Here is a 23312-nt window from a genome sequence, read left to right as displayed (position 1 = left end):
GCCCTCAGAAGGCAAGGAGGGGAGGAGCTGATCTTTCAAAAAAGGTGGGCCGGGTTCCCCTGGGAATTTGGAGACCAGGCTGGGGGTGGGTGGGGGATGTGCCCTGACCTTCTCCCTGGAAATCCGCTGGGGCAGATGTTAAAAGAGTGTCAGGGAAATTAGGTGCCTGGGAACTTTCCATGGCAGTTCCCTACTGCCTCCCCCACTGTGTCTAAGTGCTTGGGGCAGCATGACCTGGTGCCCACGTGGCCAACAGGGAAAGGTTGTGACGTGGCATGCCTGGCTCCTTGATTGCTAAAGCAGGTGTGAATGGGGAGCAACAGATCCCTTTCTATCCCATCTGGGCACTGGATGATTGGTACAAACTTCCTTAGATGGGTGTCCTACCCCAGCCACATCACCTGGAATCCAGGCATCCAGGCAGGGCGTAGAGGGGCAGGCCCAGCTGGTGATGGGAGAGGTGGTGGAGAGGCAGGTGCTGGAATCCCAGCACAACAATCCAGTTATTTCCATAAGAAAAAGGCATGGTATTGGTAAGCTGAGCCAATGGATAGCCTCAGAGCAAGAACTCAGGCAGGTCTATACCCATGGATGCCCCAGCAAAGGTAGAGGCCCAAGAGCCTAGGGTATCAGGGATATAGGCAGAAGTGATCTCAGCTGCCTCTCCTAGTTTGCTGATTCTGTTAGACCCAGGCTCAGGCTGCCTGATTCCAGAGCCCTTGGGGCTTCAGGAGCTCCACTGTGACCCCAAAGCAATGACTCTGTCCCTGGAGTGCTGCTTTAATGGGGACCCCTACCTGGCACACTGGGACCCAGGACTAAGGAGCAGAAAGGAGAACTTGTAGGGTCAAATACAATTTGAGCTGTCCCCCTGGGACCTCCATGGAACAGAGTTCAAGGGAGGAGACATCTGGAGGAGGGAGTGCAGTATACACTGCTCAGGTGGGCCAGAGACAATCCATTCTCTTTGGCTGGGAAGTCAGTCCCAAGCTGTTGAAAAGATTATGGGAGTCCTGGTTCCACTTCCCAGGGTTGGAGTGGGGGTGGGGTTGAAACAGAGACTGGGACTCTGGGCCTGGGGAATTGAAGGTAGTGAGGGCAGATAGGGGACACAGTGGGGGTGGCAGGAACCTCAAAGGCACTTGCTGATCTTGGCTGCTGGGGTGGAAAATTGTAAACAGCTGAAGAATTTTGTTTGCTTGCATGGGGCCAGGGGAGGCTGCCCAGGTTTAAGAGGAGAAGCAGCTAGCCCAGGAATAGGACAGAACTACAGAACTGTACCTTGGAATCCCAAGAGCTCAGGCAGAGAAGCATCCTTCCAGTCCCCATTGTGAATGCCCCTGATCCTCCACTGGCTCCAATCATTCACCTACCAGCTGGCTAGGTCAGTCCAGGAACACTGTATCTTGAAGCTCCAGAAGGAGGGGCATGGCCCTGCAGTGGACTCCAGGAGACTTGGAGATGAGTCTTGCCCTACCTCTGTCCCTTCCTAACTGGGCGGCACCCAGGGAATAGGCAACAAAACTCTGAACACTTTAAGTGCCCACATAGCCTCAATGACCCCTGAGGAACTGCTGACCAGTCTTGGGGAGGTGGCAGGAGAATGCTTGTGGGTGAATTGAGGGGTCAAAGCCCATCTTCAAGCCCTGGTATGTTCACCCAGGTGGATCTGAGGGCTGCCCTCTGCCATTAACAACATTCAGCCCCTCCAAGTCCTCCTCACAGTGGAAATACCTACCGTCAGCTTCAGAACAAGACCCCAGGCCCTTCCCAACTGAAGCACTGAGATGTAGGAGCCCCTGCTTGTCTGTAAAACTTCCTCAGGTACCTGGCTCTGGGTTTAATGGGCACATTTCCTCCCACCTAGGAAGAGAGGCTGGAGTCAGGGAGGCCCTACCCAGCATTGATGTAGGACAACAGGTCCAGATGGGGGTCTCAGGGTGGGCCCAAACCTCATAATGCAAAAGTGAAATTCGCTGGATGCCAGTACTCCTGTGCTCCTCTTCAGCTACACACACACACACATACACACACACTTCAGCTACACACACACACACACACACACACACACACACACACACATTCTTGCATGGCTATCATTGCAGCCACTGTGGGCCAGACATTTGAAGTATTAAGTGGCCCAATTGGTGAGGAAGTTCTGGGGCTGACGTTCAGGGGGCTTATCAGATTTCCAGTTGAGAATCCCTGATCTCTAGCCCTCCCATCCCAGTAGGCTCCAGGAAGCTAAGACAGCTGCTCGGTTTGCTGTTACCCCTCCAAGTACCCCAGCTGTGGAGAACAGGTGAGGAAGTAGAGTCCCTGGGAGTATCCCCACCCCCACCTACTACGCAGAACCAAGTGATGTATGGAGCGGGGTTCTTTGTTGCTGCTTCTTCTTTTGCTTTGACTGGCCACCAGCCTTCTGGGAATGTCATCTGGGGTACACATTGCCTTAAGGCCCTAGAGAGAAGGGGTCGTCCCTGCCCAACCTTCCCTGCCTGTGCCCGTTCCACTCTGGCTTGCTGCTGCCAGTCCCAGCTGCCTGCCCAGTCACCCGATCCGCCCTGCAGTCCTGAAAACTTTACTGGCTTGTGGGGAGGTGGCTGTCCTGGTGGGGGCGGGGGCTGCTCCTTAAAGGAGCCGTCAGAAGATGCCCTGCAGCCCCTAGTCGTCTCCCCTTCCCAGGGTGAAAAGGGGCTAGGGTGGTGAGATGCCTTTGCTGAGTTATTGGTGGAGTATGGGAAGGTAGCAGGTGTTGGCTTTGAAGACCTCTAGAACCGGAGAAGAGGCAGCGGCAAGTGTCAGCAGATGGAAGGAGGGCGGTGGGGGTCTTGGCTTGGGAGGGGTCCAGGAGCTGAGAAGCTGTACAGGGGTGTGTTTGAAGGGGCCTGAGACCTGCTCCAGTACCTGTTTCCATTTCCACCCTGGGACCATGCCCCACCCCCAACAGTCCTGTGCCCAGCACCTGCCCAGTTAGTTCCTGGGAAGGAAGGTGGGCATAGTAACCAGAGCTTGACCCCCTCTGAGGAAGGTCTCTAGTTCAGAGGAGGGGCTCAAAGAGGGGGTAAACTTGAGGGGCTTAGGGAGAATGTGGAGGTTCTGAAAGGGAAGGCAGCTCCACTAGGAGCCTGGGGTTGAGGGTGAGAAGCTGCTTACCCTGTCTTCCAGACCTCTTGGGTTCAAAGGCTGACCTCGCAGAATCTGTGTGACTAGTCCTTCCACCCTCTGGGGTGCAGAGAGAGCAGCCTAGCAGATCTGGGATTACTGGATCTGGCATGGGGACGTCCCCAGTCAGAAGCTGAGGTGCTTGCCCATTGCCGGGAACCCAGCCCCTGGCTCTCCTGTGCAGCACATCTTCCTCTGAGGAATGGGTTTCACTGGTGTCTCAGAGTTGAAGGGAGTGATGGATGCTGTACTTGTCTTTGCTCACTTGCATGCCCACTGAAACATGCACACAATTTGTGTGTACACACACTTGCACATGCACAAATCACACACATACACTGCATGGATGTGCACACAGTGCCACACATGTAGGTATACACACATTTGCACACTCAACCCATATCTACATGTGATACAACACACTATCAGCACTTATAGACACATGTACACAGGCACATACACACTGTACACATGTGCACATTCACAAAGGTACCCCTGGAAACACATTCACATTCATGAGTACACACAATCTTGACTCTAGCCCCCAAATACCTCTGTTTTCTCTCTGGGTTTGTGGGTACACAGCCACCTTCAGAGGTCTGATCCTCTCCTGTCACTTTCACTCTCTCAATTGGCTTGTTTTGCTCATTGTACTTGGCACCCTCTGAAATGACTGCAGGATTCAACTCCTTGTTGGCATTCTGCCCCTCCCACACAGGGGCCTTGTTGGTGTCTCCCAGTATCCTGGTCCTAGGCTGGCATGAAGTGGGTGCACAGTATTTGTGAATTAATGTCTGTGAGTGTGTATATAGGAGGGGAGGTTACTGAGGAGGGTGACGTGGTGGGGCGGGTGCCTGACAGTGCAGGGTGACCCTGAGGGTGTGCCCAGCGTGGGTGTGTCTGTGATTGTGGCCAGGCAGGGCACCCTAGGAAGGGAGGGCTCAGCTCAGAAGCGGAATGTGACCCCCCAGCCTCTTTCCCCAGGGGCTGTAATCTGATCCCTGGGGACTCCCCCCAGCCTCCCGCCCTAGCTGCGCGCTGCCTACTCCTTCTCTTCCAGATCCTGGGGCAGAGTCCAGGGCGGCTCAAAGCTCCTCCACACACGCCTGCTGAACCCTGAGTGCCTTGAGCTGCTGGCATGGGGCGGATCGAGGCCGCCGCCATGATTCCTGGCCTGGCCCTGCTCTGGGCAGTGGGGCTGGGGGGTGCCACCCCCAGCCCCCCACGCCTTCGGCTCTCCTTTCAAGGTAGGTGCACCTGACAGGTAGCAGGACCCCCTTGGGGTAGGCAGAAAAGGGGCCCAGTGTGGATAGCGGGTCTGGGTCTCTGTGTTGACTGTCGCCCCTTGTGTGCCTATCTCCAGACCCGTTTTGGGTCCAGGGTCATTCTCAGGCCATCTCCAATTAACCCTGTCCTGGCTTCAGTTCCCCAACCTCTCTGCCTACATTCTCTTCATGTTTTCCCAGGAAGACCCCTCCTGTCCCCATGGCAACAGACCTTGCCTCTGTCTCATTCCCTACCCCAAGCAGGCCATGTTTCTTCTGTAGAGCAATAGGGAAGTCAAGGTTTGGGGCCACTAGAGCCCCATTCTCACACCCCCTACACGGAGGTGTGGTTACTGGGCAATGGCATCTGGTAGGCAACAGCTGAGCTCAGGTTGGTGGCATGGTGACAGGGAAGGAATCCTCAGCCTGACTTTTTGGGGTTGGGGTTCTGGGTGTCCCTACATTTCTGGTCTCCCCCAGAACCCTGAAGACCACAAGCCTGACATCCCAGTGCGCTCACCCAGAGACACCACTTGTTTGAACATGCTTTTCTCAACCTACTTTCGTCTTTCTGGGGGTTGCACTGCCCACCCTGCAGCTCCACACATGCACCTGGGTGGGCCTGTCTTCATGCACATAAGCTCACACATATGTAAGTACACAGGTGTGAGCTGGGTCACAGTAATAACCTTGATCTGTAGAGAGACAATCAGGCAGGGTCTGGGGAGGCTTTGGGGCAGGTATGGCATGAGAGTAATCAGTGGTGTCCCCACTGCAGAACTCCAGGCCTGGCATGGTCTCCGGACCTTCAGATTGGAGCGGACCTGCTGTTACGAAGCCTTGCTAGTAGATGAGGAGCGAGGACGCCTGTTTGTGGGTGCTGAGAACCATGTGGCCTCTCTCAGCCTGGACAACATCAGCAAGAGGGCCAAGAAGGTGCCAGAGACCCTAACCCCAGCCCCAGGACCCTCCTCTAGACTGCCTACAGAGACCCAAAGGGATGGGCTCTCTGATTGGAGAGACCCCCAGGATAGAGCATATCCCTGACCTGTGTTCTTCATTCCCTCCACCTCCCTATAGCTGGCCTGGCCAGCCCCTGTGGAATGGCGAGAGGAGTGCAACTGGGCAGGGAAGGACATTGGTGTGAGTGCTGCTGGCTATCTGGGGTGGGAATGGGGGAGAGTTGGCCCTTCACCCCAGAGACAGAGCAGTGCAAAGACAGAGGCCTGCCTGTTCTGACTAGGGTAAGGGCAGGGAGGTCAAAGTGGCTGAGGTCTGGAGCTGGTGAGTCAGGGTGAAGGCTCATGTGATTCTCTGAGTCATGGGGGGCTGTGCAGGTCTACACTTCTCCATACAACCACCATGTGAAGGGTGGGCTGGGCTGGTTACCAAGGGCACTCAGGTCTCTGTAGCCCCTTGCCTAGACTGATACAGAAGAGAGGAAGGGGTGGGGATGCCCCTGGTGAACTGGGATCCCTTAAGACCACCTCCCTCACTCTTCCTCACCATACCTGTCCACTAGACTGAGTGCATGAACTTTGTGAAGTTGCTGCACGCCTATAACCACACCCACTTGCTGGCCTGTGGCACAGGGGCCTTCCACCCAACATGTGCATTTGTGGAGGTGGGCCACTGGCAGGAGGTAAGATCAGATCTAGGCAGGGGGGAAGTTGGGAGTGGGAAGAAAGGTTTAGCAGTAATAACTTCCCCCACTTCTCAGGAGCCTGTGCTCCGGCTGGACTTGAGAAGGCTTGAGGATGGCAAGGGGAAGAGCCCTTATGACCCCAGGCATCGAGCTGCCTCCGTGCTGGTGGGTGAGTCCAAAGGCTGGGACCCCAACAGAACTCCTACAACCCCTTAGAAACTCTAGAACATGCTCGGCACCTATAATCTCAGTGACTGGGGAGGCTGAGACAGGAGGATCACAAGTTCAAAGCCAGCCTTGGCAACTAAGCAAGGCCTTAAGCAACTTTGTGAGACCCTGTCTCAAAATAAAAAATAAGAAAGGGCTAGAGATGTGGCTCAGTGGTAAAGTGCTCCTGGATTAAATCCCCAGTACCAAAAAAAGAAAAAGAAATTCTAGAACCTCACAGATCCCAATGCCTCCTGAGAGTCCCAGGGGATCCCCCTCCCCATAGCCTCTGGGAGTGAGAGCCCCTAGAGCTCCCCAGGCCCTCCTATCCCTAAAGCCTTCATCTTGGCTGAGTAGCTCTTGCCCTATCTGCAGGGGAGGAGTTGTATTCAGGGGTGGCAGCAGACCTCATGGGCCGGGACTTTACCATCTTTCGCAGCCTGGGCCAGCGTCCGAGTCTCCGAACAGAGCCACATGATTCCCGCTGGCTTAACGGTGAGAGCCTGGTGGGGTTAGTGGACAGGGGCTGCCATCTTGTCACAGAGCAGGTCCCAAGCAAACAGAAAATAAGTGAGCAATGGGTATAGTCAAATCTCAACAAGCCCCATGCCAGGCACTGGTTTTTGGGGACAAATAAGATAGGTATGGCCCATACTCTCTTTGAGTTCTCAGATCTCAGAACAAATACATGATAAATTCCAGCAACAATGAGGTAGATGAGAAAATGGTGATGAAGGGAAAGGAACCCCCAGGTTGGGGAAAGGCAGCCACCTTGCTGAGGGAAAGCTCTAAGTTAATTTTCAAAGCACAAGAAAGCCAGTCAACAGAATTGAGAGAAGACCATTCCAAGTACAGGGAGCAACTAGTGCAAAGGCCCTGAGGCATGAACAAGCAAAGAAACAGGCTGGTGGCACTAGCAATGATAAGGGACAGAAACTGTCAGGGGATGAAATAGGTTATTTTAAGAGTATGGGATCCAACAGGAGTGGGGAGCATCTGATCTGGTCCAAAGAAAGATTCAATAGCCAAGGTGAAACCGGATACCCCATGTCCTTCCTTCCCTCCTTTTCCTGGCCCATATGCCTGAGGAACTTTGAGGGCCTAGATCTGAAGTCCCTGGAATTCCTTTCCTGCCTGCGTGCTCAGGCAGCCACGGACTCTGCTGCCCCCTCGTGGCTGTTCCTTACATCGCAAGTCCTTAGGACTCGGTTCTGGAAGCTGGGTGGTCAGACGCTACTGTGTAGCCCCTGGCGTGAGAAGATGGTAGATAGTGACTTGGCGAGGCCAAATCTATGCCTCCTGTTGCGGCTAGAACCCAAGTTTATCAAGGTCTTCTGGATTCCGGAGAGTGAGAACCCTGACGATGACAAAGTCTACTTCTTCTTCCGTGAGTCGGCGGTGGAGGCAGCGCCCGCACTGGGACGCTTGACTGTGTCTCGCGTTGGCCAGATCTGCCGGGTGAGGAATCCCTGCGCCACTCACTGAGTAGCCTTGCCCCCGCCCCTTTGCCCCGCTGGGGTTCCGCTCTTATACCCTGGGATCCTCCCCGCAGAACGATGTGGGTGGCCAGCGCAGCTTGGTCAACAAGTGGACAACGTTCCTGAAGGCACGGCTGGTGTGCTCTGTTCCAGGGGTTGAGGGGGACACCCACTTCGACCAGCTTCGTAAGTGCTTTGAGTGAGGAATATGATGGGGGAAAGGGTCAGGGGTGCAGACTCCAGGAGCCTAACTGGGCCAAAGAGGCTGGCTGTGCACTCTTCTTCAACTAGACCCTTTTTATGCAGAGGATGTGTTCCTGATGTCTTCACGGGACCGCCGGACTCCGCTGCTCTATGCTGTCTTCTCCAGTTCCAGGTAAGGGGTGAGAGGTGGGGAACACTCTCCTCTCTTTAAGGCCTGCTGGGCTCACTGGGCCCCCTCACTCCACCTCTTGCCATTGCCTGCAGTGGCATCTTCCAGGGCTCTGCTGTGTGTGTATACAGCATGAACGATGTTCGCCGGGCCTTCTTGGGACCCTTTGCACACAAGGAGGGGCCCACGCACCAGTGGGTGTCCTACCAGGGTCGTGTCCCTTACCCACGGCCTGGCATGGTATGTAGGGTACTCCTGCCATAACCCACTTAAAAGTCTCAAGGGTAGAGAAGTTGTCCTGGGGTCTTTTTGGTGAATTTGGTTTCTTCCTTTTGTTATGGGTGGAAAAAGGTCACCATCATCAGCTAGGGATCTTCGGAGGAATGCCACATCTCCCCTTTCAGCCTTAGGCTCAATCTGAGCCTTCCCAGGGCAAGGCTGAAATCCCCAAGGCAGGGCATCCTTCTTACTTATTCCCAGAGGTCCGCAGTGGAGGGTTGCCCACCAAACCCCAAAGCCTATAACCCTGCTGTGCCTTCTTCCCTCCCTCTCCAGTGCCCCAGCAAGACCTTTGGCACCTTCAGTTCCACCAAGGACTTCCCTGATGACGTCATCCAGTTTGCTCGTAACCACCCTCTCATGTACAACTCCATCCTGCCCATGGGGGGGCGCCCTCTCTTCCTACAAGTGGGCGCTGGATACACCTTCACCCAAATCGCTGCAGATCGTGTAGCAGCTGCTGATGGACACTATGATGTCCTCTTCATTGGCACAGGTCAGGGTCCTGCCACAATGACTGATCCCAGGACTTCATCCAGGCTCCTTGGCTTGGTAGTGGAAGCTTTCCATGTTCAGTACCATCTCTACCTTTTTGCCTGGCCTGTGGCTCCACTTTCTGGATGCTACCCTGATTGTTCCAATCTAATCTTCACCTCATGACCCAATCATGCTGAGGATGGGGGACTCTAAGGCAGAAGACCCCAGGCCTGGTTATCAGGGAAAACCTGTAGCCACTCCCCACTTCTCATTCCTGCAGATGTAGGCACAGTGCTGAAGGTGATCTCAGTCCCCAAGGGTAGCTGGCCTAGCTCTGAGGGGCTGCTCCTGGAAGAGCTGCATGTATTTGAGGTGAGGCATTGATCCCAGTTGCCCAGCCCCCTCACCCACCACTAAACCTTAATCCTGGTGTCCCTTCTCCCTCTCAGGACTCTGCTGCAGTCACCAGCATCCAAATCTCCTCCAAAAGGGTGAGTGTCCAAAAGGGTGGGGCATGGGACATCCTGAGCTTATGCCCCAGGCATCCAATTATTTTGCCTCTTTTGGTAGTTCACACGCAGTCTGGCGTTTGAGTATAGGCTCTGCCTTTGCTAGACTGTGTGACCTAAGTGCACCTCAGTGTTCCTATCTGTAAAGTGGGGGAAGGGATTTCTGACCAATGGGAGGCAGGCGCGGAACCGCCCTAGGTCAGCCTGGAGCCCCTCATACCCTCTAGCACCAGCTGTACGTAGCCTCGCGGAGCGCAGTGGCCCAGATCGCGTTGCACCGCTGCGCTGCCCACGGCCGCGCCTGTGCTGAATGCTGTCTGGCGCGTGATCCCTACTGCGCCTGGGACGGGGCCGCATGCACGCGCTTCCAGCCTAGTGCCAAGAGGTGGGCGAGCTCGGGGTCCTGGTCCGGGTCCGGGTCGGGATCCAGCCGCAGGGAGGGAAACAAAGGGTCTTTGGATGCCCCTGACTGGAAAAAGAAGGGCTCACGGAGATTCCAATGCTCTCCTCAGACGGTTCCGACGGCAAGACATAAGGAACGGCGACCCCAGCATGTTATGTTCCGGGGGTAAGTGCCCCATTTGCCCCCACTCTGAATCCCCTGAAAATGATCCATCCCACCCTGCCCTCCCTGAGTTTAACTTTCTCCTGGTTTCCAGATTTGTCCCGTCCGGCACTGTTGGAGCGGAAGGTCTTCGGTGTGGAGGGTGGCAGCGCCTTTCTGGAGTGTGAGCCCCGCTCGCTGCAGGCTTACGTGGAGTGGACCTTCCAGCGTTTAGGGGAGGCGTCTCACACCCAGGTGAGCCTCACTCCTCCCTTCGCAAGCTGGCACCTTTCCCACCCTCTACATCCCTAAGGAAAGGTTCCGCCCTGCCCAAAAAGGCCCTTGGCCTGTATTCCACATCTAGGTAAAGTCCAGGCTAATGAGGTCCCTCCCAACTACACCCCTTACCCGTACGGTCGCATTTGATTTCTTACATGCACTTCATATCCCAGTGAGGCCCCACGGTATCCTGACCCACCCAGCTATCTTCTGGAGAGGGATCCGCCCTCCATCCGCCCATTTAGGTCCCTGGCCCGCCCCCCATATTCGGGTGAACCCCGCCCCGTTCGGATCTTCATTTGAAGATCCCATGCACCCAACCTACAAATATGCAGCAGCGGGTGCTCCTTTTCCACTTCCCCTTGGTTCTCAATGACCTTTTGTTTAAGTTCCTCCTCCCCGAGGAGGCCCCAGACTCACGCCGCCCCTCTCCCGACAGGTGCTGGTGGAGGAGCGCGCTGAGCGCACCGCGCGGGGGCTGCTGTTGAGCGGCGTGCGGCGCCAGGATTCAGGAGTGTACCTATGTGCAGCGGTGGAGCAGGGTTTTACACAGCCACTGCGCCGCCTGGAGCTGCACGTGCTGAGTGCTGCGCAGGCTGAACGGCTGGCGCGGGCCGAAGAAGCTTCGCCTTCTGCGTCGCTGGGTCCTAAACTCTGGTACCGGGACTTTCTACAGCTGGTGGAACCGGGCGGCGGTGGGGGCACGAACTCCCTGCGCATGTGCCGCCCGCAGCCAGCGCCTCGCCCACCGGCCCTGGAGTCACGCAGGAAGGGCCGCAACAGGCGGACTCACGCTTCAGAGCCTCGTGCTGAGCGGGGCCCGCGTAGTGCAGCGCAGTGGTGACTGGACCATTCCCACGCCAGGGACCAGATGGAGACTACAGGCAGAAGAGGGGACAGACTGACCCTAGGAAGACAGATTGATGGGTTGGGACCCGGCACGCAGAAATCCTCGGGCTGACGTACACACCAACCGACAGGCCCTGGCTGAAGGGCAGCCGCTCCGGCTTATTTATTAACAGGATAACCCTTGAATGTAGCCCCGGAAGGGCAGCCCAGAAGCTGGTGCGGGACCAAGAACCAGGGTTCCAGAGGAAGGAGCAGGACTAGGGAGGTGTCCTGGGTAGCCACCTTGGGAGAGGCATTCCTCTCCTTAGGCATCCTCAGACGGTTCCGAGCAGAAAGCTGTGAATAGGCTAGGCTCTTGGGGTCGGGGCAAGGCTGGACGACTGTACTAAAGTAATGCAATAAACACATTATCAACCGAAGCTGGAATGGCCCCAGCGGATGACCACTAGTAGTAGATCTTGCTCTGTGTTTTTGGGCATCTTCCTAGCAGTTTTAGGGCCTTTGTTTCTTCTGTCAAGATTGGTCAGGTGAGGATTAATAATGGTGTTTAAGTGACTGAGCAGGTTCTCTAGGGCCTTTGGGGACACACATGCACCGTACATTCTGCATAATATAATGTATGGGCTAAGTGCTCAGAAGAAAACATAACTGGGTGGGTGATAGGGAAAAGAATGTGAGCAGAAGGCCTCACTGAAAGGATGTTGTTTGAACTGAAAGACAGGAAGTAACCAGCTACAGGAATATCTGGGGGCAGAGAATTCCAGGAGGAAACAGAGTGCAAAGTCCTGGAGCAGGGAACAAGCTTACCACATCCAGGAGCAGCAAGGAGGCCAGTTTGACATCATGTAGTGATGAATTTGGGATGTTTTGGGTGGTAAAATTCATAGTCTTAATTTGTCCCAGTTGGGTAGGAGGGGCCCAGGGATCCTCCCATGGGAGGGTTGGAAGCTGTACTGCCTTTCCACAACAAGGGTAAGCAGATCCTCATATGACCCATGTGATATGTATGCCCTTGTGGAGAGCAGAGGGAGAGAGAACCAAAACTGTGCTTCAGGATAATTCTTTAGACACATGATTATATCTCTGTTCTCAATGACTCTGCCAGCGAGGAATCCTTGTTGTTCATCTTTTACAGATGAGAAAACAGGCCAGAGAGGGCTGATCCTTTACATAAGGTTGTAAGTCTAGTAGTAGAAGTACTGACTTCTAATACAGGTCTGTCCACTGGCCACCATAGGTATTATGCGTGCACATACGTGCAGATGTCCACTTCTGGGACCATGAGAGCCTTTGTGGCACTGGGTTTCAGTTGTCCAATACCCACAATCTCTAGTGCTAGCACACCACACAATGGTGGATGTTTGTCTCATATTTGCAGGGAGGAGATGACCAGGCTGTGAGTAAAGGTCTACAAGGGAAGAGGGCCGGCTGAGTAGAGTTGCACAGTGTCTCTTTTATGTCATGGCTGCCATGTGGGGCATTGCTACAAGCTGAGCCTGTGATGGCTGTTCTAGATGAAGGCCCCAAGGCCTGTGTACATATAGGAGTGATATAGTTCCCTAAGAAGGCCACTGGGCCTGTGTACTGGTGGAAGCATGCTCTTGGCTGAGCTCCATCACCAGGTAGATAGTCTAGGCTGGCCCATGTGGGTCACTCTGCCCCTTCTGATGGTTAAGAGCTACCCCCTCTAAATATAGCCCAGCAGGCTGAGCTCAGGCCTATTTTAAGCCCAGGTTGGAATGTGGCCAGGCCTTCCCCAGGCTCCCAGAGAAGCTGTTGCTGCTTTGTCCAGCCCTGCTGCTGGGCACCCTCATTGGCCCCCTGACTGCCTACCATTTGCCATGCCTGAGGAGACTCAAGAAGGTAGGAGGGGGTGACCAAGAGGGAGGGCAAGGCCCCAGTCCTATGACCCTGCGGACCATGGAGAGACACCCTGTCCCACTGACCTCATTGTTTGACTAGTGGTCAATTTTCATGTCCCAGCTCTAGTGAAATGACCTACCCCATGCATGAACGAAAAGCCACCCCCATGCCTAGAACCCTGTCCCACATTAGGCCCTATTTCAGTTTCCCCTTCAGGGAGGGATTGGGGGAAGCTACCCACTAGGAGTGGGTCAACTACAGGCCACTCTAAGTGGGTGTGGGTATCTGGACAGCTGCCTGGCCAGTGTAGCTATTCCTTCAGGGAGGAAACTGGGACTGGCAGGCGGGCCCATTTGGGTACATGGCCTAGGGACTGAGCAGTAGATAGGCCTCCGATTTCCCCCAATTTAGGACTAAATATCCCCAACTAACTAAGGGTTGAGGTCCCTCAATCTAGAAAGACTGACAGACAGCTAGTCAAGAGCTTGGTGGCCAGTCACCTAACTGCTGAACCACTATAAGAAGTCCTAAGGCTCAGAGGAGCCACAGCAACAGGAATCTAGGAAGCTGCAGGTGAAGACTGGCCAGGTCACAGGACTAGCTTCTTCATAATTCTAGGTGATAGCCCACAACCCAGCTTGGTCCAGCTGACTGGCTCCTCTCATCACATTTTCAACATTTTATACTGCAGGGGGAGACGCTTGAACTTGGGTAAGAGGAAATGTTTGTCTTTTGTGGGGGACCTTAACAATAATATTTACTGTGTATTTTTCTGTAACAAACAGTATCCATATTCAGTTTAAATTAGGGAAAAGCACACTAAGCGTGAAGAAGGTACTTGACCTTCAAACCATCACTCAGACCTAAGGTCTGCAAGCATCTGTTTTTTTTTTTTTTTTTTTAAAAGCTTGATTTTGAGCATGTTAAGGGACAGCTTCAAGCAAATTATGAAGGTTGAGTTACTGTCCCGAGAGTGATAGACCCAGAGTCCAAAGCCACTATTACCCCTAACAGGAAGAATCCTTCTAAAGTCCTCCTTCACTGTTGTCCAACTTTTAGGTATCTGGAGCTCTTATGGGGGTCAAGATTTTTAAAAGTCAAGTCAAAGAACACCGGAAGAAAATATAATTATCTGGACATGGTGGCACCCACCAGCAACTCTGGAAGCTGAGGCAGGAGGATTATGAATTTGAGGCCAACCTAGGCATCTCAAAATAAAAAGGTTGGAGATGTAGCTAGCTTAGTGGTAAAGTGCTCCTGGGTTCGATCCTCAGTACCAATAAATAAATAAATAATAGGACTGGGGATTTTACTCAATGGTAGAGTGTCCCTGGGTTCATATTTTTTAAACATATTTAGAAACCATAAAGTACTTTCATGGATCAGGCACATTGGCACACACCTGTAATCCCAGTGGCTCAGGAGACTGAGACAGAATTCCAAGTTCAGGGTCAATCTGGGCAACCTAGACCCTGTCTAAAAGTGAAATATAAAAAGGACTGGGGGTGTAATTCAGCAGTAGAGTACCCCTGGGTTCAATCTCCAGTACCACAACAAAACAAAACAAACAACAAAAACTTTGATAGTACATGGGAGGCTGAGACAGGAGGATCACTAAAGTCCAGGAATACGAAGCCAGCAAGAAATCCCAACAAAACAATTAAAAAAGACAACTCAAGACCGAGGTTGTAGCTCAGTGGTATAGCACTTGCCTAGCATACATCTGGGTTTGATCCCTAGCCCCATAAAAAAAATAGTAAATAAAGGTAATTTCTAATCTCTCATATTAGCAAATATATATGCACCTGTGTGAATATAAATATTTTTCCCCCAGTGGGGATGCCTAATGGTGGCAATGTTGGGGCTGCAGATGCATCTTCTGGGGGATAATTTGATGATAGCTGAAAAAAGAAATTCCTGCCAGAAATGATATCACATGACTGTAATGCCAGCTTACTCTGGAGGCTGAGACAGGAGAATGGCAAGTTTGAAGCCCACCTGGGCAACACAGTGAGACCCTGTCTCCAAAAAGAAAGGCCAGGAATGGTGGCACATGACTATAATCCCAGCAGCTTGGGAGGCTGAGGCAGGGGGACTGCAAATTCAGTCTCAGCAATTTAGTGAGGCACTGAGCAACTTAGTGAGACACTGTCTCGAAATAAAATATAAAAAGGACTGGAGATGTGGCTCAGTGGTTAAGCACCCCTGGGTTCAACCCTGGTACAAAACAAACAAAATAAAACGGGGGTTGTGGAAGTACTGGGGATATAGCTCAGTGCTAGAGTGCTTGCCTAGCATGTGTGAGGCCCTGGGTTCAATACCCAGAACTGAGAAAAAACAAAAACCAAACCAAATCAAACAAAACCCTTCCTTAATTGTCCTTAACAACTACCAGGAAATTGGGGGAAATTTTCAAACTCAATGATGAATGTCTGGGGGTTGTTAACTTCCAAGGATTCCAGAAATAACCTAAATGCCCAGGCAGTCTCAGAGTGATGCCTGCAGAGGCATGAGAAACTGTTTTAATAGAGAAGGGTCTCCTGTAGTGATGTTGAGTGAAAATAGCAGGTTTTGCAGAATGGCAGACTCACACTGCATTTGTTAAAGAACACAGAACCAAGGCTGGGAAGGAAAGGTTCCACGATGTCTTGAGACAAAGACTTCCTTAGTTACTGAGGCTGGCTTTGAACTTGCCATCATTCTGCCTCAATATCCTGAGTTGCAGGGATTACAGGCCTGTGCCACCGCACCCGGTTTCCATGATGTCTTGAATTTGCCCAGAAGGCAGAGTATAAGGTCTGGACTGATGATTCACAGGGTCCGCAGGTCCTTGATAAACAGAAGAGGCAGGACTGAATTGTGTGTGCTGTGGGCTTAGTCCTGCAAGACTGAAGAAATATTTGCTAGAAATGAGCAGACAGATAAATAGCTAAAGGTCCTTGGGGTGCTTAGAATGAAACATGGCAGCAAGTTGAGTGTACTTGCCACTGTACACAGAATAAAGTGGCTGAGGTGTTCTGGATCTGAACCAAGGGTCATTCCTGAAGTTGTATGAGATTTGGAGCAAAATGCCCTGTGGTCGTTCCCATCCTTCCCAAGTTTCTGCTGCTTGAGGTTACCTGGGAGAAGGGCTGTTGGCTGAATCATATCCGCTTCCTTGCAGACACTGTGGCATCAACACAGAGCCAGAGGAGCAGGGGGCTATTAGACCCCAACCATGTGCAGGAGGTGCATCTGCACAGAGTGGAGTCCATCAGTGACCTGCACAGTGGAGGTGAGTGGGAGCAGGGGTGAGGGATGGACGTACTGGGAGATGTACTGCTGCCCTCCTAATGTCTCATCCTCACCACAGGCTCCCTTCGTCCCTATTTGGCTGAAGAGGTGCGGCAGTGGGATGAGCTGCTAGGTGTCTTGCCACCATCACTGTGTGCCCAGGCTGGCTGCAGCCCAGTGTGTGGCCGTGGGGGATTCCTGTTACTGCTGGCACTGCTGGTGCTCACCTGCCTCGCACTTGCCATCCTGGCTGTCTACCTGAGCGGTAGGGAGTGCTGGTGGGAAACTGAGGGCAAGGCAGTAGGCACTGGGTGGCTCTTTGGAAGGAGCAACTGCAGATACTGTAGCAATAAAGGGTGGGGGCAGGTCAGTGGGAGCTTCCCTGATGCTGTGCTGATTGGGGGAAGTTTGGGGGAGCAATATGGTCTGACAGGTTCCACAAATGGCTGTACATCCCCAGTGCTGCAGAGTGAATCACTGCGGGTCCTAGCACACACACTGCGAACACAGGAGGAAACTCTGCTCAAACTCCGCCTAGCCAGTCTAAGCCAGCTGAGGAGGCTGAACTCCAGTGAAGCCCGAGCACCCAGCTGAGATGCGACTTGAACCCGGGGCCTGGGGTTTATGTGGGGGAATAAAGCAGCCATTGACAGGCCTCTCCTCTCCCAGTGCTGGTCTACACTACTTCCTTGGTGAGATTTTTGTACAAGAGCCTAATGTGACTCTATAGCTGCCTGCCTCCCTCTCCTGACCTCTTCAGGTCAAACCCAGATAAGCCTTCTGATGCCAAGGGCCTGCTTTGGGTGGCTTAAGGTCAGGAATGGGCATCAGCCTCCTGGCTCTTCCTGTGGCTTGTCAGCACCCTCTGGCCGCCCCTAGATAGAAGGTTCAGAAGTCTAGAAATAGCTGCCCCCACTGCAGTCATTGCCAGGCCTCTCAGTGGGGGTCCGGCCTCAGTTCTCAAGGACAGGCTGGGTTCTGAGTTGGGGAGAGACTGCCTGGGAGGGCAAAGGTGAGATGGAGGAGACCCAGCTGGGCCCAAATCTGGGATGATGGATGGGGAAGGAGAGCAGGCTGAAATACCCAGGAGTCAGGGCCACAAGAAGCTGAACATTCTGTTTAATTATCTCTTTTAATCTTTAAAACTCTGTACAAATCCATTCCAGATCACTTTGCTTCTACACCTTTATATGGTGGCATCTGTCCAGATGCCAATCCCCCAAAGAAAGTGGGTCACCCCACGGGAACAAGGCCTAAAAAAGAAAAGGGTCAGCTTCCCTACTGCCTACCCTGGGAGAGGCACACATTTGGTCTCACCAGAGAAAGGACAGGAAGAGGTCACAAGGTTGAGTGCAGAGACAAAGGCCAGGGTTCCAAGGGTCCTGACCTTCCACTCACCCACCCTATCTGTTTTTGGTTTTGCCATTAAAAAAATAAAGTGACAATCACTGGCAGAGACCAGTTCTTGCACTGTCTTCTGTTAAAAATGTGGGCAAGAATGTGGAGTCTTCTCTTTAGCTGGTCCACCTCACAGGATGTCTGCCCGCTTGTCCCTTACACGGCTGCGAGCCTTGGTCCGAGCTTTGAAGGCAGCAGCATTGTACAGGTGCTGGGGTAGGAGTAAAGAGAGTGATGTGGTGAGCCAGGAAGGGGAAAGCCTAGGCTCCCCAAGCAGCCTTTGTTGAGCTCTAGGCCCCCAGGAAAAGCAAAGAAAGGGAAAGTACAGGTGTCCAGGGCACAAACCTTTTCAAAGCGTGAAATTTTGCAGGCCTTCAGGGCAGTGGCATCCAGCATCAGCGCTGGGCCCAGGCCAAAGATGTCACGAAGAAGCTCGTTGTTCTGGGGATAAAGAAGGCAATAAATTCAGGACAGTCTGAAGCAGCCAAGTTGGGCAGCCCTTCCTGAATAGCCTCCCCACCTGGAGGTGGTGGTGCATGCCGGAACCCAGCACATCCTTGAAGGCAGAATAGATCCGGTGCCGAGCCCAGCTGTCCACATAGAGCACTTCAAGTCCAAAGCGGATTGTCTCTTCCTCACATTCACTGCCCTGCAGGGTAGAGGGGCCCACACAACTAGGCTTGGCTCTATGCCTGGGTATACACTCATACTAGAACACACTCGTTCTCACACATACCTCAATGAAGTTCAGCACAGCGCGGAAAGTAGAGCGTTGTCGCCGGCGGTCAGCCTTGGCTCGGTACTTGTTGCTGTCAGTGGCCAGAGTGCGCAGGGTACCACAGAGGGCCTCCATGTCTTCATAAACAAAGTCCTCCTGTAGGGGAGCGATGGAGACATGGGGTTGAAGTTTGTGAGCTCTGTTGGCTCTTTTTTTTTTTTTTTCCTGTTGGCTCTTAATGTAAGTTGCCCCAAAGCCTTCCTTTCACTGAGAATCCTCCTCCTCTCTCTCTCTCTCTCTCTTTTTTTTTGGTACTGGGGATTGAACCCAGGAGCACTTAACCACTGAGCCATATCCCCAGCCCTAATTTTTATTTTATTTAGAGATATTTTATTTAGAGATTTTTTATTTAGAGATATTTTATTTAGAGATAGGGTCTTACTGAGTTGCTTAGGTCCTCGCTAAGTTGTTGAGGCTGGCTTTGAATTCATGATCCTCCTGCCTCAGCCTCCCCAGCTGCTGAGATTACAGGCATGAGTCACTGCACCCGGCAGTCCTTCTCTTCTCTGTCTGACCTCCCTCAACCCCTCCTTGGCCTCTGCCTACACAGAATACCTCTGTTCAGGGTCCTCATCACAGCCCCTAGCATGTGAGTCAACGTTGAGACCATCTTCCCTGTATAATGATCCAAGGCTGCTCTGTTATCTATGGCATGCTCTGCATCCAGTCTGGGATGGGCAGTGGCACCAGCAGGCATCCCCCAACCCCCACTGTCCCTCACACCTCAAGGTCCCGGGCGAGCTCAAAGAGCAATGCGATGGTTTCACCAGCAGCAATCCGCAGGTTCACACTTTCACTGGACAAGAGCTGGGGCAGCCGGGGCAGCTGCCTAGGGAAAGGGTATGCTAGGGTACATGTGTGGGTTGAGGGCCCCATCATGATCTCCTCCCATTCCCCACGGACAGCTGCCCCTACCTGTTGAGGATGTGGCTAATATGGGTGCTGGGGCAGATGGTGAGCAGCAATGCCCAGGCCTGCAGGGCAGCACAAAGCAGTCCATGCAGACTGGCAGGGATCATAGGAGTTGAGGAACCACTTGTGCCACAGGACCGGCTGAAAACACCTTCCAAGCAGGCAAGGCAAGAGACCAGGTCCTAGGAGCACAGAGAAACAAGGGATGGGCTCAGGAACAGACCTATGGGTTTAGGTGTTCTACCACTGTGTCCAAAGGAAACTTACCTGGACATCAGCAGCAGCCACATAGCAACCCAAGCCAAGAGCAGAAGCGCACTATTGGGAGGAGGACAGAGACAGGCCTGGTTAGGGAATGAGTCCAGCTTCCCAGTCATGGGGTTCAACTCCCTTAGAGTAGGGGAGCCTGAACAAGTGAAACCCACCACTCTACTTAGGGATAAGGTGGAGGAAAGGTTTTCTGGGGCTTGGAAACACTCACATGGAGCCGGGCAGCAGGGCTAGCTGTGCTGTCACTGAGCACAGAGATCAGCAGGGGCTGCAGGCTGTGGAACAGCTCCTCGCCCTTGGGTCCAGGGCCCAGCTGCACACACAGCAGGCCTAGGACAGCAGCAGCCAGGGCCTGTTCCTCGCCCTTCCCTGTAGGATCCTTTCAGTTAGCCCAGGCAGCAAGGGTCAGCACCTGCCCAGTTAAGGTTCCCCATGAGTCCCAAGGGCCTAACCTTTCTTGAGGCACTTTTCCAGGGCATCAGCCAGTGTGAGGCTGCGCTCCAGCAAGAAGTCAGGGAGTAGGCGGGAGGCCAGGGCCAGGCGCAGGTTCTCTAGAGCTCCTTGCCGGGTCTTGGCACTAGGGAGATAGAGAAGTAAGGTCATGGGGGCCAACCTTTTGTTCACATTTGGCATGGCAGGGCCCTGGGTGTAGGAGTTGGCTGGCAGCCAGGAGTACCTCTTGTCTGTGAGGCAGTCCACATATTCCTTCAGCTTTTCCTCAAGGTCTTCCTGCTGGCCCTGCTCATCCATGGCATCCCCCCCTGCAAGGCCAGTGGGTCAGCACCACTTCTTGCCCTCACCCAAAGGAGCCTGAGCTGAGCCCCAGCCAAACTACCACCTGCTCTCACCTAGGCTGTCCTCTGCTGTGGTGCTGAGAAGACTGGGGCAGTCACTGGTGGTGCTGCGGGCCTCACTGGCTGCCTCATCCTCACTGGAACCTGAGTCAGCTTGGGCACTGCTTCGGGCACCTGAGGAGTGTAAAAATAGGGTATGTTTGTGGGGTAACATGGTGCACACCTATAATCCCAACTACTCAAGATGCTGAGGCAAGAGAATCCAAGTTCAAGGGCAGCCTTGGCCAACAGTAAGACCCTGTCTTTCAAAAAAAAAAAAAAATGGCTCGCTTTCATTGATAAGGGATGGCTTGGGCATATCTCACTCAACCTCGTGATCACACAAGACAGAATGCTGCCCCCCTGTAGATGAGGGGCCCAAAACTGAGGTGGGCAGTACAAAGACTGATGCAGCAGACTTGAATCAGGAAGCAAGAAGAAGGGAAGGAAACCTATCTTTTGAAGAGCATCAAGAGCAAGGCCCAGTAGGAATAATGTGGCAGACGTCGTGTGAAGAGCCTCCTGAGATGGAAGCCTGTTTTAAGTAGACTGGGAGCCAGGTAGAGGCAGAAGGGAGGGGCTGCTTGGGTACCATCTAGACCTGTGGCCCAGCTGGATTATGCCCCAAAGTGGGCAATACAAAGGTCAGGGTCTTAGGTTATAGTTAGACAGACCTGGGGCAGATCATTTCTTCTTCTTCTTCTTTTTTTTTCCCCCGTGCTAAGGAGCAAACCCAGGGCCTTATGCATGCTAGGCAAGTATTCTATCACTGGACTACACCCTTAGTCCCCAGCTCTACATCCTAACAGAGTTATAATGGGTCAGTTGCCCAGGCTTTGAAGCCTCCATTTCTCTATCTGCAAAACAGACAAGTGATTTGTTATGGCTCTGCTGCAGGCCAACAAATTCATCAAGCCACCTATAAGTTCTGAGAGCAAAAGCCCAGCTTCTACTGGATGTGCTGGGTACCCTATGATTAAGTATACTGTCTTCTGAGCTTCCTTTGGTTCATCCAGGACCTTCAGCTCTAGGGATTAGATAAACATAGTCCTCCTGACCTTGGAAGAGCTGAAAGTGCCCCCTAAAAAAGATGAACACAGGGAAGTCTCTGGTGAGAGCCTTCCTGTGTATGTGTTCTGTCCAAGGTCAAGTGTAGACTTCGGTAAGGGTGGCAGAGCCCTGGACAGGTTCTGATGACCAAGCTGGCCTTACATCTCTGGAACTACTTATACTCCTTAGCCTGTAGGAAAAAGTCCAGCAGGCACACTGGCCCCTGCTCACCTGTTCTCTACCTAGCTGCAAAAGTAGCCCAGCCTTCTCTCATTTGCTCCACTGTGTTATGATCCCTGCAGCTGCTAGGCCTTTGTACAACGTGCTCTCTTCCCATGTTCTTTCTTCTCACCTTCTCAGAACTCACCCAGAGGATCTCCTTTCATGTGATTTCCCAAGTTCCTCAGTCTGGGACTGACACCATTCAGTGAAAAAGTTTCACCACCAGTCCCTGTGGAACTGTCACTACCCTATTAAGTGTCCCCCACCCAAGCCCCATTAGGGCGGTGACCAGTTCAAAGCTGTGCCCGCCCGGCACTCTGTCCCATCAGAACAAACATATGTGTTTACTTCAACAGTACAGGTTCCTGGTTGAGGCTGATTAGAAAGTACTAAGACTGCCTCAGGCTCTAGGGTATTCATTCAGTCTCCTGAGAGGAATGGTCAAGAACCGATTCTGTAGCTTTCTATTCGCATCTCACTTCTTTCAGTTCTGGGAGCAGGTTAGGCATCTGCCAGCTTCCCTGTCCAGTCCACCAAAGGACACGGTCTTAGAAAGGAAGCTGGTTTTGCTCTCTGTCCAGTGGGTTTATCCACCCCAGCAGGCAACTGGAACGGAAAGGCAGTGGGAAAAACAATGTCCAGAGGTACTGGCTGAGTCACTACTGGGAGAGCGGGATCCCGACAGGCGGCTGGCAGCGCGATCAAGTTGGGTGCACACGTGGCTGATGCCTGCACTGGCACGTGCTGGCATCGGCAGAGTTCTGGGAGGATAGGCTGGGCTAATCAAGAGGGGTTTCCCGCTCCAGGACCCTAGGGGACACGACGGGGACCCATGCAGGGCCTCTGCTCGCTGCTCAACAGTTGCCTGGCGCCCCCAACTCACCTCCACGGCGCTGGCCGCCCTTGCGGGGCGCGTTTCCCTTACGCGCCCGGGGCATGACGGGAACAGGGTATGGGGGGCGCGGGGTCAGGGACCCGGCGGGCTGGGGCTCCAAACCAGCGAGATGCTGGCTGGTGCGCTGCGAAGAGACTTGGACAGACGACGGGAGCCACACGCCGCGCGCGCCACCATCTTCGCGAGGCGCCCCGCCCTGCCAAACGGGTCGCTGGGAAGGCGAGTTCCCGGCCACCCGGTTCAGACCCACATGCAAGGCACCGAAACTACTATTCCCAGGGGGCTGCGCGCACAGATTACGGCCGGCCGGCTAGAAGCAGAGCACCACGGTAGTCGCAGTTCACTCTTGGACCCACAAGCCGTGCCCGCCCTAGCTGAACTATGCACCCACAATGCCCTGCCCGCCTTCCAGTCCCGCGCCTTGCACAATTGCAGTCTTTAACTCTGAAGTTTCCCTCCACGGATGAAGCACCATGGCAGGACAGGCGTTTTAGGGCCCTTGCAGCGGGGCGCTTGCGCAAAGGCTCAGGGCTAAATCCTGGGACCCTGAGAAGAGTTTGGGGCTTGGTAGCATAGGGAGAACAAACACGCTTTCAGGCAATGAAAGAAAAAGTGACTTTATAATAAAAGCAGAGTGCAGACAACAGCTTGGCACTTAGAGATCTTATTTCAGATCTTTTGGAACCGAATGCCCCTGAATAGGCCTCCTGTGACTTCTCTGTGGACCCACTAAGATGTAGGAACAAAA

General features: G+C 53.4%; 3 protein-coding genes across 6 annotated transcripts; 2 read left to right on the top strand and 1 right to left on the bottom strand.

Moving 5' to 3' along the window:
* Nucleotides 1-11550, top strand: Sema3b (semaphorin 3B). 4 transcript variants are annotated; one of them, XM_047563166.1, is made up of 20 exons: nucleotides 1-44; nucleotides 1664-1824; nucleotides 2234-2302; nucleotides 4226-4412; nucleotides 5209-5366; nucleotides 5511-5573; nucleotides 5953-6072; nucleotides 6151-6244; nucleotides 6658-6777; nucleotides 7595-7740; nucleotides 7835-7946; nucleotides 8067-8136; nucleotides 8229-8373; nucleotides 8689-8908; nucleotides 9170-9261; nucleotides 9339-9380; nucleotides 9626-9783; nucleotides 9911-9966; nucleotides 10058-10197; nucleotides 10661-11550. In XM_047563166.1, exons 4-20 carry the CDS (start codon nucleotides 4304-4306, stop codon nucleotides 11063-11065), a joined length of 2250 nt encoding a protein of 749 aa, XP_047419122.1. In that variant the 5' UTR covers nucleotides 1-44; nucleotides 1664-1824; nucleotides 2234-2302; nucleotides 4226-4303; the 3' UTR covers nucleotides 11066-11550. The 4 variants fall into 4 exon arrangements, with proteins under 4 accessions (XP_047419122.1, XP_047419121.1, XP_047419124.1 ...); XM_047563165.1 differs by having other exon boundaries at nucleotides 2231-2302; XM_047563168.1 differs by lacking the exon at nucleotides 2234-2302.
* Nucleotides 11551-12458: 908 nt separating this feature from the next.
* On the top strand, nucleotides 12459-17664 carry Lsmem2 (leucine rich single-pass membrane protein 2). Its single transcript, XM_047563179.1, has 4 exons — nucleotides 12459-12933; nucleotides 16097-16207; nucleotides 16286-16471; nucleotides 16667-17664. Exons 1-4 carry the CDS (start codon nucleotides 12810-12812, stop codon nucleotides 16798-16800), a joined length of 555 nt encoding a protein of 184 aa, XP_047419135.1. The 5' UTR covers nucleotides 12459-12809; the 3' UTR covers nucleotides 16801-17664.
* Nucleotides 17323-22772, bottom strand: Ifrd2 (interferon related developmental regulator 2). The gene is made up of 12 exons (XM_047563175.1): nucleotides 22553-22772; nucleotides 20413-20532; nucleotides 20241-20325; nucleotides 20017-20141; nucleotides 19776-19933; nucleotides 19562-19612; nucleotides 19298-19476; nucleotides 19106-19211; nucleotides 18341-18478; nucleotides 18125-18253; nucleotides 17950-18045; nucleotides 17323-17815 (listed from the first exon to the last, which is right to left on the bottom strand). Exons 1-12 carry the CDS (start codon nucleotides 22605-22607, stop codon nucleotides 17735-17737), a joined length of 1323 nt encoding a protein of 440 aa, XP_047419131.1. The 5' UTR covers nucleotides 22608-22772; the 3' UTR covers nucleotides 17323-17734.
* Between the last annotated feature and the right edge of the window lie 540 nt (nucleotides 22773-23312).

The sequence above is a fragment of the Sciurus carolinensis genome, chromosome 9, assembly GCF_902686445.1.
Source record: "Sciurus carolinensis chromosome 9, mSciCar1.2, whole genome shotgun sequence".
Classification (NCBI taxonomy): domain Eukaryota; kingdom Metazoa; phylum Chordata; class Mammalia; order Rodentia; family Sciuridae; genus Sciurus; species Sciurus carolinensis.
The sequence above is the reverse complement of the archived record's forward strand: the minus strand, read 5'-3'. Positions and strand labels throughout refer to the sequence as shown.

Excerpts from the sequence above, each read along its gene's own strand:
- Sema3b (XM_047563168.1), top strand. The coding sequence starts at position 4,304 with ATGGGGCGGATCGAGGCCGCCGCCATGATTCCTGGCCTGGCCCTGCTC. Across the intron at positions 8,909-9,169 it reads TGTCCTCTTCATTGGCACAG|ATGTAGGCACAGTGCTGAAG; the intron begins GTCAGGGTCCTG and ends TCATTCCTGCAG. Across the intron at positions 9,262-9,338 it reads AAGAGCTGCATGTATTTGAG|GACTCTGCTGCAGTCACCAG; the intron begins GTGAGGCATTGA and ends TCTCCCTCTCAG.
- Lsmem2 (XM_047563179.1), top strand. The coding sequence starts at position 12,810 with ATGTGGCCAGGCCTTCCCCAGGCTCCCAGAGAAGCTGTTGCTGCTTTG. Across the intron at positions 12,934-16,096 it reads GCCTGAGGAGACTCAAGAAG|ACACTGTGGCATCAACACAG; the intron begins GTAGGAGGGGGT and ends GCTTCCTTGCAG. Across the intron at positions 16,208-16,285 it reads CAGTGACCTGCACAGTGGAG|GCTCCCTTCGTCCCTATTTG; the intron begins GTGAGTGGGAGC and ends TCCTCACCACAG.
- Ifrd2 (XM_047563175.1), bottom strand. The coding sequence starts at position 22,607 with ATGCCCCGGGCGCGTAAGGGAAACGCGCCCCGCAAGGGCGGCCAGCGC. Across the intron at positions 18,479-19,105 it reads AGCTCGCCCGGGACCTTGAG|GAGGACTTTGTTTATGAAGA; the intron begins GTGTGAGGGACA and ends GCTCCCCTACAG. Across the intron at positions 17,816-17,949 it reads AAATTTCACGCTTTGAAAAG|CACCTGTACAATGCTGCTGC; the intron begins GTTTGTGCCCTG and ends CTCCTACCCCAG.